We start from the raw sequence: 13732 nt of genomic DNA on the forward strand, positions 1-13732 counted from the left end.
TGTGTGTGTGTGTGTGTGTGTGTGTGTGTGTAAAGGTGTGGCTGACTTTCTTGCTAGCTTTCACAATCAAAAAACAGACACCAGTAAAAGTTACCAAACACTGACTGAAGTATGAGGCAACAGTTATGACAACACCCATAAGCAGAATTTTTTTTTATACAGCCGAGTTAAGTCTGCTTTGAGCAAGTTCAGTGCCAGCACCAAATTCTGTGTAACGACATAATACCGCTTAAATCCTAACTAATATTCTAGCTCCATCTAACCTCAGCTACTAGCATCAAAGGCGGCTTTGATGCTGCTTTTGTTCTGTGTAAGCCTAAATTAAATCTTATTCTCAGAGAAGGGTTGCAAATCTTGAAACAGTAAATAAAAAATTAAAAATGTTATATGTGGTTAAAGTAAGGCACGTACAATGGAAGTGAATGGGGCCAGTTGGTAAACATTAAAATACACATTATATTAAAAATATAGCCACAAGATGTGAACATTATATGTGTTAACATGATTTTCCTGTAATAAAATCACTTACTAATCTTATCTGTGTAAAGTTACATCCAATATTACAACTTTGTTGCCACAGCGATGCAATGGCTTAAACCTTAACTGATTTTATAACAATAACATCATGTAGAGCTAAGATTTTTAGCAGACTAAAATCATGCTTGCACATATAATGTTTATGTGGCACTACTTTTGAATAAGTGTGTATTTTAAGGTTTATGAACTGGCCCCACTAGCTTCCACTGCAACCTCGGTTTTAATTAAATGAAGGATGCATTTTACACCATCGAAAATGCTAAATATCTATTTTTATTGCCAAGATGATAACAGAATTAAACATTCATGTAGTGAAGTACTGTGACAAAGTAGCCAGAGTTTCCCATTAATTACCTAGACAGGGGCGGCCCACCACAGTCTAATTGGTCCCGCCACAGTTTCATAATGAACCGAATATATATTTACACTTCTCATAATAACATAAAAGATCTCTAACATTGTGATTTGAGCAGTTGCTTCGGCAAAGCATCTCTCACTCCCAGTTTTGGTATTGTGATAATGTATATCCTTTATTGTAAATGGTAGATCTTGCTGCAATAACATGATGAAAAATTTGATCTCATTCCATAGAAGTGTGAGTGCACCTGCTGATGGTGGCAATGAAGGCTTTTCTTTATTTGACTACCATACGTAACATAAAATAATTATCATATGACAATAGACTCCTCCCCTACCCAGTGCAGCTTACATTTCCGTCATAGAGAATGGAGTTGATTGCATAGGTACACTATTAGGTTGGGCATCAGTCATAATTTTAGAAAAATATACATCATAAAATTTGAAAAAAATTTTCTCCGGTCAAGTAACTTTTTAACTCGGACAAGTGAATGACCACATTACTTGTCTGGAGGTCAAGCACATGACAATGCTTAATGTCGAGCCCTGGCTCAAACGTATGCTCCAGTCGATTTTGTGTTTTGACCATTTGTAAACTGGATTAAACTCTGTCTTGTTTATGCTTTGTGGGCGTGACTTTTTTGCCATCATCACCATTCATATCTAAACAATCGATGTGTTTATGATTAAATTACTACAAGAGCAATACAAGAGCACAAAGTTCTTCATAGATCTAGCCTCTTCATTTTGCTCTCAAATTGCACCAGATTGATGCATTTAACTTTAAAATGTAAAACATTTTCTTCCAGAGGACCATGCCTCCAGAGATCCCTAGAGGGTTTGAGATCCACCCACCACAGTTTCACAAAATCCTGTGGGAAAATCTGGTAGTACATTACTGTTTGATACATTTATCAATGAAATATTATCTATATGTTCTGTTTCATGTACCTGTACTATTTTTTGTTTAATAACTGTCATTATGCAGCATTCCACACACAGCCTAAGCTTCTGTGCCAATTTAACTTACTGAGGTTGTACTAAATGGAATCAAACCAAGTGACTAATTCACTTACTACATGCGTATATTTTATAAACATTACATGCATATAAACTCGTCATACTCATTTGAAAGGCAAAACCAGAATATGCATGTCCTATACTATCAACCACTGAACCATTTCTAATCAAGAACACAATCTACTATCACAATGAGGACAAATTGTCTGGGTTTTTTGACTTAACTGTCACCAGGGAATGTAAACAAAAATGTGCTCTCTAGCATGCTGCAACACTCGTGAGACAGTGAGATCCGCTCTGTGGCATGTACGCTTGTGGTAAACACTTCCTTCTTACAGGAAACACTGAGAACAACCACACAACACTTCAAATGAGAGCTGGCGTAGATGTGAATTTGCAGAGGCAATACTTGTGTCCTGTTTCTGTAGAGCAATTTGTGTCAATGCACAGGGTTGGGGAGTAACGAGATACAAGTAACGGGATTACGTATTTAAAGTACAAAATGTAAGTAACTGTATTCAACTACAGTTACAATTTAAATAATTTAGTAATAAGAATACAGTTACATTCAAAAAGTATTTTGATTACTGAATTGTTTACTTTGCATTTTATTGTAATTTGTTTCATTTAATATTTAGTCCTTTCAGATGGAAAACATTTATACATATAAATGATCCAAAGCGCATCTGAACAGCGGTGAAACACTTTCTTATGATGGGTTACATTCATACGAGCAGACAGAGAAGTACGTTTAAAGTAAGTTTGGAGTAGAAGAAATATAAATAATCCTTGTGTAAATTGTCATCTTTAGCTTTTTCTAGCCATTTTATATGCACATGTTACCAGACACAATCATATTTTTATCAAGAAAATACATATTGGATAATAATTTCTTTATCTAGTAACACCTTTGATATTAGGACAAAAATCATATTCTTGATAATAATTTTTGTCTTGTTTTCCAGTAAATTATTTAAAAATCCTTAAAACAAGATCAGTTTTATTAATCTTGTTTTAGAAACAACACTGCATGAGATATTTAGGTTTTTCAGAGAATGTATTTTTAACATGTGTATTTTGTCTTACTGTACTGGCAGAGTTTTTATAGTCAAAACAAGTGAAAAAAAAACAAGTCGACCAGTGCAGAAGAAGTAATCCAAATTATTTCGAATATGTTACTGACCTTGTGTAATCTAACGCAATACGTTACAAATGACATTTTACAGCATGAATTTTGTTATCTGTAGTGGAATACATTTCAAAAGTAACCCTCCCAACCCTGTCAATGCATATATGTATATTGTGTACTATATATAGATTGTGTCTGGTTGATGTAGTCTATCTATCAGCTGTAGCCATCCATCAATCTATCCATTCATCTTTCTAACCTTCCATCCATCATCATCATCATCTATCCATCTACTGTATCCATCCATCTATCTCTACATCCTTCTATCCATCCATCCATCCATCCATCCATCTCTCTCATCCACGTATCTATCTCTCAATCTTTCTAACTTTCCATTCATCATCCATCCATCCATCAATCATCTACCGTATCTATCATCTATCATCCATCTACTGTATCCATCAACCCATCTCTACATTCTTCCATCTATCCATCCACCCCTCCATTTATCTATCTCTACAGCCTTCTATCTATCCATCTCTCCATTTATCTATCTCTACAACCTTGCACCTATCCATCCATCTACTGTATCCATCCAGCTATCTCTAAATCCTTCTATCTTTCTATCCATCAATCATCCATCTCTCCATATTTCTACTCTTCCGTCCATCCATCCATTCATTCATCTATCAATCATCTACTGTATCCATCAACCCATCTCTACATTCTTCTATCTATCTATCCATCTCTCCATTTATCTATCTCTACAACCTTGCACCTATCCATCCATCCATCTACTGTATCCATCCAGCTATCTCTAAATCCTTCTATCTTTCTATCCATCAATCATCCATCTCTCCATATTTCTACTCTTCCGTCCATCCATCCATTCATTCATCTATCAATCATCTACTGTATCCATCCATCCATCCATCCATCTAGCACTCCTTAAATTCATCCATCTGTATCATTCATCCATGTCAACCATTTACTGTATCCATCCATCCATCATCTACTATATCCATCCATCCATCCTTCCAACATCTACCGTATCTATCCATCCATCCATTTTCTACTGTATCCATCCATCCATCCTTCCAACATCTACATCCATCAATCCATCCATCATCTACTGTATCCATCCATCGTCATCTAATTTTGTCTCTTTATATGTGGGTATTGTGAGCTATAGATTTATAGTATAGTAATAGTATCAACCAATGAATCTCTATCTCTGAACCAGCAAATTTCAGCATTTCTCCCTTCCTAACCAGCTTTGAATTCATTTACAGACATAAAAAGATTCGCTTCCAGTAGCCCGGTGTCCTGATAGTCTGTGTTTCACAGAGAGATTATATCAGTGAGCTGCTAGCGGCTTCGGCGTGAATTCAAAAACAAAGCTACTCTACATACTTGTACTTTAACGAGACAAACTGGATAACAGCAGACTAACCCCCACGAAAGCAGTCTCACACTAGTTCACTCATTATTTACACATAAACCACCACGAGCTGCGTGTATTAAAGGCGCTGCGTTGCACCGACATGACGATAAAAAGACACGAGCACACACAGAATAAACACGACTGGGACACAAAACCTAGTCGACTACCTACATAAACAGCATTTTTGGGCATTATAAAAGGCCTAAAGTATTGTCAAGGTAGGCAGCATACTAGGTTTGGAGACACAGACCACTTCAAAACACTGCCATTTGTGGTTTAAAACACTAGTGTGAGGAAGTCTACATTGTGTATATTGCCGTTTATCGATGATGAATCAAATATTACCTCAAACTGCCAGTGCGCCGCCTGAAGAAGCTGCTTCGCCTGATCCGCCGCACAACCCGCAGTCAAAACAAATTGGTTAATCATCACTTGATGTCTCAGTTCGTCCATGTTCACCGACATCGCCGCTATTCGCTCCTCCGCGACTCCCGTGAAACGAAATTTCCTGGAGATCGACCGGTATGATGTATTATGATGTGTCGTTTAAGGTGAGTGTGTCTGTCAGGCCCTTCCTTCACACGCTCTCCTTCCAGTAACAACAAATATTTTCATGTCATCATTATCAATAACAAACGAAAGCGCGTCATACGATTGGTTCCAGAGCCAAAACAGTGAGTACACACGGGCGTTCCATTGGTCGCTCCCTGACTCACTGACTGAATTTTCAATAGGCTCAAGTGACGTAATTTAAAGCAACCCGTCGGCATTGATTGGACATTGGAGATCAGAACCCTCTCTCATTGGTCAGAACAGCAAGAACAGGAAGGCGTCGTGTAATGATTGGTCAGACGAAACATCTCCGTATTAATTTTTTCTCCTGCTGTGTACACCATATACTATGCAGTGTATATAGTGTGGAAGAGTCCTTTTAGACATAAAACATTTTATATGAGTCTTTCTTTGGGCACTTTGAGCACTGTTGACTTCTTGATAGTAAAGTCATTTTTTTTTTTTTCATTTCAAAGTTTTTTATTTATTTATTAGCTGCCTAACAACACGGTCCAATAGTGTACGTGCATTCATCTCAGGTAAACTTTTAAAAAAAGATTTGTAATTATTTTCTTAAATTCATGAAAATTTCCACCACATTGTGATATCCAGCACATTTCAAATTCTGTATTGTTTAGAATTCTGCTGGAAATGTACGCTGATGGAAATTAAATTTTTGGTGTTTTTCAACTGAAATGCTTGACTTCTTTGTTTTGCTAAGGCTAATTTCATAGCTAACATAGGATACTCATATTTTTACACTATTTTCATAATTCGGTAAAATTGCAGCTTGACTGGAAATTATGCCCACTAAAAAATACACTGCTCACAAGTGATATTGACCTTGGGTTTTCTTTGCTTTCTTCAAACATATTTTGTCTCATATTTCATCTAAAGCATGACACTTTTGCTCACTTGGTTAGCAAGTATTTTTATTTAAAACATAAATAAATAAAATGCAAACAAAACGAATGCTTTGGGTCAAAATAGTTTGGTGTGGTGGAAATGAAATCATTTTCACACAATACATTTTGAAATTTTCTTTGTTCATTTCACTCTTTGTTAAATTATCATAGTTTTAAAACTGTAATAATGTATATTTTATAATGGATTTATTATTATTATTTGGTTCCTGGGTAGTAAGAGTTATTTGGTAAATGCTTATGCCTCAAAAGTATAGAAAATGGCAAAATATAGAAATTATTCCCCACAAACCTTTTTGCTTTTGTGACCAGGACAGTGATATTTAGAAAATTTTCAGATTCAGTGCTGAGTAAACTTGGAGAAACTTCTAGAACCTTCTAGAAATTTCCAGTAATTCAAATACTGTAGTAGTATAAATACAGGGCTCTTAAGCCAACCAGTTCAGCTTAGAGCTGCCTAAGTGGATAAATATCTGCATTTTCTTTTTGCATCAAGAGGCTGCAAGCATTTTGCTATGTCTGCGCCCAATTTATCAAGACAAGAGCAAAAAGCACTCTGTGGAAGCATCTGCTAAAATGTGTGAGGCCTACAAGCATAGGCGGAAATCGCGGGGGGGGTCAGGACCCCCCCTATCTGAGGGTTGTCCCCCCCTAAAATATCATTAAAATGTGTGTGTTGTAAATAATATAATGATATATTCTTAAAATAATTGTTTAAGAAATAAAATAATACAAATGCAAACGGGGCAACAAAAAAAAAACCTTGGTGTCCCCTTCAAAAATTGCTCTTGAGAATTGTTATGTTTATTGTCCCCCCCAACATTTTCATGACATTTTCACCCCTGCCTACAAGGCATATTTCGGCATGCCTGTTGAGGATCAAGACAAAATCTGGGCACCTCTTTTCACCTGCGAGCGCTGCATAAAAAACTCTGGAAGGTAAGATGGACAATTGTTGCTCGGAATTTTATGTTCTAAAATGTGTTAATTTTTAAAACTGTTAAAGTTTTTCATTTTAAAATGTTTTACAATTTTCCATTATATTTATTTATTTTTCCCTCTTTGACTCTACCCTCCCTAGCAACTGGGACAATTTGGTTGCTTAGGAGACCTGGCTGGCGCCCTGGGATTTAAACTAGCGAACTCCAGGGGTGGTAGCCAGCATCTTTTACCACTGAGCTACCCAAGCCCCCCCTAATTTTTAGTCATGGGTGAAATAAATGTTTTTTTTGTAGGTTGATACAGAGGAGAAAAGAAAGCCATGAAGTTTGCTATCCCAAGAATTTGGTGGTAACCCACTGACTACTCAAGCAATTGCTACTTCTGCATGGTGGACCGTTCCAAACATCGGACTGGCAAGAGTGCACCTGCTATCACGTATCCGGAACTTCCTTCATCCATCACCCCAGTGCCACACTGCCATGAGCTCCCCATACCCACTCCTCCGGAGAGAGAGAGTAGCCATCTTTAGAATAAAGCAGCAAGTCAGAGAGCAAGGAAGACATGGTAGATTTAGATGGCAATTTCAGAGGTGGAGCTGAGGAGAGAAACTCATACTACCCCAACCAAAAAGACCTCAATGACTTGATTAGAGATCTTGGTCTCACCAAGTCCAATGCCGAGCTTTTGACATCTAGGCTCAAGCAGTGGCACTTGTTGGATGAAAGTGTGCAAGTCGCAGATCTGAGGAAGCTTCAGCAACCTTTTTTCAGCTTCTTCACCCATCAAGATGGGCTCTGCTTCAGCCACAATTTGACCAGTCTGTTCGAGGCAATTTAAATCGCCTGTCATCCAGGAGCCTCAAAGCTGTGCTGCTCCATAATGTAACAAGTACCTGTCTCTTCTCCTGGCTCACTTGGCCACCTTTGTCGGACCACAGATAAAGAAGATCCTGGAGTGCAATGAATTCCCCAATAAGCTCACTAGTAAGGAGAAAGTGGCTTGGAACAGCTTTGTCGCAGTAGTTTGGGGCTTGGGCAATCACAAGGCCGAAAACTATGTGGAGCTGGTTGAGACTCTTGTGAAGAACTGTGGCACAATGGGCTGTAGGATGTCCCTCAAAGTCCATAACCTTGATAAATTCTAGGAGAACATGGGAGTGTACTCGGAGGAGCAAGGCGAACGCTTCCATCAGTATATACTGGACTTTGAACGCCGCTACCAAGGACAGTATAACAAGAGCATGATGGGAGACTACATTTGGGGGCTGATTCATGAAAGGGATTTACAGTATAATCATAAATCACGAAAAACTACTCACTTCTAAATCTTTTGTAGTCATTTTTGTATTACTTAAGTATAAATACATGTTAATTTGGATTAATATGTGTTGTCTTTATGTGAACGGAAACACACAAATTCGCCCATTTTCGAATTGGAAATAGGTACATTTCAAAATAATCACTGTCCTGGTCACAAAAGCAAAGTTTGTGGGGACTAATAGCCATTTTTTATACATTTGAGGCATAAGCAATTAGGAAATAACACTTACTACCCAGAAACAAATTGTGTTACATTGTATTTTCATAGTTTAATATTGAAAGTCTGGGACAAGTCAAAAACTGTCAAACCTATACATAAAATAGGACATAGGAAAAGTACCAAAAATAAAGATGATTGCCTAGTAAAAATTTTTTACCCATCCTACACCCATCATCAGTATATAATAATAATCTGGGCTGGACTGGTAATCTGGCATAATGGGCATTTTCCTGGTGGGCCTTCGCACTCTGGGGCCCGAGTGGGCCGGTGAGTCGGCCGCGAAACGGACTTAATGGGCCACATTAAGCTAAAATGAGCCGCCGCTTTATGCAGAACAGACCACAAAACAGCGCCGCAATATGCAGAAAAGGACAGTGAACACCCTGGAGCTGCACTGGCATGTTTACATAGAAAAATAACTGTCTGGGAGCGTTCCAAAGATGGCCACCAAGTAAACAAGTGCTAAAAAGAATTTGGAACTGTATACTACCATACTTCTCATACTATTTCTGCCATAGACACGTATGGCAGTAGTATGCCATTCCAAACTCAGCCTTTGATGCAAAAAATTTGCCTTTCAAACTGATCTGAGACCAGTTTATTTAGCTTTCAATTCATTCAAAAACACTATTGGTTCACTGAAGAGGCATGTTGTACAGTTGTGGGACTGACTGCCCCCTACTGCATGAAGGTGGTACATCAAACTTGAATTCCTCCAATGGCATTATACCTTAAGACAGAATTTACATATTCATATATTGATAGCTAAACTATTGACTGTTGTATTTGTTATTTCTGCTCACATAAAATAATAATTTCTGTTCAAATCAATATTTCATGTCCATTTACATTTATTTTGTTTATATGAAATTAAGCTGTGTAATAAGCAGGATAATGGAATGTGAGCTGGTCATTATTCCTAATCCTTACTTATTCCTCAACAAACTTAAACTATGAACATGTTAGCAATGTACCAATAATCCTAGTATGGATGCTAAATACGGTATATGACGGCTTCAATTCATTTTCATTAGCACATATCTTTAAATGTCCCATGCTCATAAATGGGGGCTGTTATTTACCTAGTGCTTTGAAGTTAGCTCAGGAGTTTCAACCCACCCAGCTGATAGACTGAATAATTCAGAGTAGGTGTCAGAGAAAGCCTTTTATGGAGATGGCTTTCTATATTGTAATGGAGCTGGGCGTTTCTTCTGGATTATGTGTATTGAGTTGTAGCACAATGATCTGGATGTGAGTAGGGATACAGTGACTTTAGTTTCAGTATAGTGAGAGATGGCGTGCTACATATGGCAAGGCAATGGAAACCACACCTTAAATCAAATTAAACTGCTTAGAGTAATTATGTAAAAAAAAAAAAAGTCTTTCTCAACAATTTTTTTTAATTACCTGTTTCTTGGAGGTGCCTATAAATATAGTTTATTGTTATATCTGAAGCTATTGCAGCACTTTTTACTTCAGTGAATATTTCTTAGGACGGGTTCATTTTTGCCAGTTCCTGTATAAACACATACTGCCCTTTAAAGTCTTGGCTACAAAAAAAAAAGCTATTGAACATTTCACCCAGCAATTGGGCCATGCATGCAAAAATACCAACCCATTGTTTTGTATATGTTATGTATACAATCTCAACATATAAAACATTTGACAATATTATAAAATGACAACTTGCTGAAATATAAAAAAATACACTTGGTTTGTCCAAAGAACTAAATGTAGCTTTTAATTTAAAATCTACCTTTGTTTTATAGTTAACCTTTCTTTATGCCATTTTAATTTTGTTTACTCCACAGCTCTTACAAAATAGGATTATATTGGCATTTTAGTTTGGAGGACATCATTCACAAATATGCTTCTAATTCAAAGAAACACAAATAACAGCATTTGTGGCATGTTCGTTCCTCCTATATATGTATGTACATATATATAAATGTGGTTTCAGTGAGGCACTTACAATGGAAGTGTATGGGTGCCAGTCCATAATCATTAAAATACACACTGTTTCTAAAATATAGCCACAAGACGTAAACAATATACTTGTTAACATGATTTTAGTGTGACGAAATGGCTAACTAACCTTATCTGTGCAAAGTTACAGTATATTTAACATTACAACAATTCAGCTGATCATGTGATTCTAAAATGGCTGCCCCATGAGGGCACCCCTGCCCCTTGTAGAATAAAACAGCTTTGATAAGGTTATTGATATGACTAGAGTCCAGAAATTTTCCAGCTAGTTTATCCAAAAACATAAATACATTTACAGAGTCCTAATTTCAATTTCTTAGCTTTTCTTCTTCTTCTCTAAAACAGATTATTGTAAAATGTCTTTGAAGATGTGAAGATTAAGGGTTTATGCCTTTTGATTTCCCCATGTGAATAAATACTCAAAGTGACCACTAAAAGTAGTTTTGTACTTTAAATGGGAAAGAGGCCTAAAAGAAATCTGTCTAGGCAAGGAACACATTTTTGGCATACATACTCATTGCTTAGTATCATTTTGAACAAAAAGTTTCATCTATAGCTGCTATGTTTTTTCCTTCCTAGCAGATCATGTTTACATGCTTTTATATCTAAGGCTTTATCTTGACCTGTTTTGGGGTCTTAATTGGGCTGAACTTCCTTAGTCTAATTTGTTTTTGCAGGAGCTCTGTGTTTTTCTGTATGTGATTGATCCAAGTGAAATTGAAGGGACTTTGCACCATTTTCAGGGCTGCTGATACTGTCTTCATGTGTCCTGCTGTGATCTCATCAGTGATTTAGAGACTATGATGACTCACCAATGTCATATTGTTTTTCCAGAGCGCCCTAAGGTTAACAAAACATGAATGACAATGACAGTGTTTACAGTGACGTCTTCATGATTTTATCATGCATTGAAAATCTGAAGTCTATTGTGAGGCGTGTGAAGTGAAACGTTCAGCCACAATTTTCAAAGTCATGCTTCATGCACAGTGGCTCCAGAAAAGAATTTGGACACGTCACACTTAAAAATGCACAATTTCATTGCATTATATAACACAATATCAAACCAAGTGCCATCTGCAAACAAATGCTGCAGGAGCTTTTCTCATACTTCACTTTTCTCAGCCATTGTTGCAATTTTAATCATTTGGTTTAAATGTCAGTGGGATTTTTAGTGGATGTATGAAGTCAGTTCCCCTCAAGTTCACAAAGATGTCCTATCAGAGTAACAACAAATATATCTTCAAATGTTGCACATTTTTAGTAATAGAACAATGCCAGGAATAGTGAAACCTGTTGCAGAAGCTCAATGGTGAGCAGTTGTACGCTGAAGCCCTCTAGTGGTAGAAATGAAACTGAACCCTCGATAATTAGACAAAAAAAAAATTAGAGAGAGAGAGAGAGAGAGAGAGAGAGAGAGAGAGAGAGAGAGAGAGAGAGAGAGAGATGAGATGTCATTTTGGTGACTATATTTTACAGTTATAGTTTACATAACTGTATTTATCATTAACTAACTCAGTGTTAAAATATGAACTTAGCTGAGCTAGTAAAATCTGCTATACTGATGAACACTGTAATAATGCATATGCTAAAATAGTAGGCCACAAAATGACTTCATCAAAACAAAATATAACTATGCCTATTAAATTGTGTGCTCTTTAGTGTCTGTGTCATCGTGGACTTTCAGTGACACCTAGTGGTGTGGATGCAGTATCATTCAAAATCAATTGTTTTCAGTTACAGATGCCATTATAGAAATTCACTATTTACAATCAGCCATAATTAATTTAATCCAGGAGTGAAAGTGTCCAATAACAAGACGGTTACTGAGATTAAGCAAATTGCATTCAGCTGGTCATGTGATTGCAAAATGGCAGCCCCCATGAGGAGACCCCTCCCACATGTAGAATAAAACAGCTTTTATAAGGTCACTGAAAAGACTGGAGACTTCCTTTTAATGTGAGAGCTCATGATTTCCTACATATATTGAAAAATTACAATTCATGTACTATATTTACAAGTTAAACTTTTTTAATGAGGAAAAAAATAAGAACTGTACCTTTAAATAAAATGTCATTCCTCACATGACATTTTGGGAGCATCTTTTTACTGGTTTCAACTGTAATTTTAACAATGTTTTACAGTAAAAGTATGTATTGTCTTGTTAAATCAAATCTAACTTTTCACCATGTATGGTAAATTAACTTACAGTTTCAAAATATTTTTTTAATTTTTTTTACTGTAGCATTTTTCATTTCAGTTCATTTGTTCGTCCTGAACAATCGGATCAGACCCCAAAAAAAACCTGCCAGAGTGAAACAATAATGAATGTGTAAAGAGTGATTTCACAGATGACTGCCACTAAGGGAAGAGAGGAAAGCACTTCAGGAACTGTCTCTTCCTCCATGTCTCTTTCCTCTCAATACAATGGCTGTTAATGAGACTGGGACAGACTGCAGCCCCCTTGTCAAAAACCCCTTGAGTTCAGGTGTCAGACTGCATTCACAAACAGTAATTTTTAAGTAGAAGCATTGTTTTCACGCAAATGTTACATTGCATAGTCGTTCACAGTCATTGTTGTGTTTCAATTAATGAAACTGACAGTTAAGGGGATGAACTTCAAATACAACCTGCTCTCGGACAGATTTAAACTGGTGAAGAGCATGAGCGCAGGTCTTGAGTTTGTGAAAGAGGGCTTTTTCAAGGAATGCACTTTTCATTAAGGGACTAAACGCAAGAAGGACTGGCCTCTTGAACACTATTGTTGGTGTGACTGAGTGTTTTCCTGCAAAAGGAACGCTACAAAAGCAATAAAAACGCTCTGTCCTTCTTCAGCTGCAAGAAGCCACGTCTACTTCACATTTGACAACTGCCAATCAGCAGGTCACACCATCATATTGTCTCTGGATAAGAGAAAGAGAGGAAAAATTCTTCTTTTCTACATGATTATGAAACATATAGGAGGACATTACAAATGTCTCGCAACCCTTTCAACATGTTGTAGAAAACCAGTCTTACTATGCAAATCAGAACCAGGGATTGTGAGCACCATGGTCAAAAAGTTACTTTACTATCAATGGGCAGTAATTGCCCCCTGGATTTGATTTTCAGGGGCATTTTGTATTTTTATGAGGACATTTTTTGTTCTAACACATAAAAAAGAAAAGAAATACCATGTGTTATCCTTTCATTTCAAATACTTCTAATTAATAAACTGACTTATTAAGTTCTCCATCTGAATAATTACATTCAGAATATATTACCCACCACCCATAGAATTAAATCAACCTCAACTCATATTTTATG

General features: G+C 36.8%; 1 protein-coding gene across 1 annotated transcript in view; it reads right to left on the minus strand.

Moving 5' to 3' along the window:
- LOC127647885 (UBA-like domain-containing protein 2) overlaps positions 1-5171 on the minus strand; it is a 29165-nt gene extending 23994 nt beyond the window's left edge. The window contains exon 1 of the mRNA XM_052132403.1: positions 4833-5171. Coding sequence (XP_051988363.1) covers positions 4833-4952 — 120 coding nt within the window. The 5' untranslated portion in view covers positions 4953-5171. The remainder of the gene's footprint in view (positions 1-4832) is intronic.
- Between the last annotated feature and the right edge of the window lie 8561 nt (positions 5172-13732).

Source organism: Xyrauchen texanus, chromosome 8 (genome assembly GCF_025860055.1).
Source record: "Xyrauchen texanus isolate HMW12.3.18 chromosome 8, RBS_HiC_50CHRs, whole genome shotgun sequence".
Classification (NCBI taxonomy): Eukaryota; Metazoa; Chordata; class Actinopteri; order Cypriniformes; family Catostomidae; genus Xyrauchen; species Xyrauchen texanus.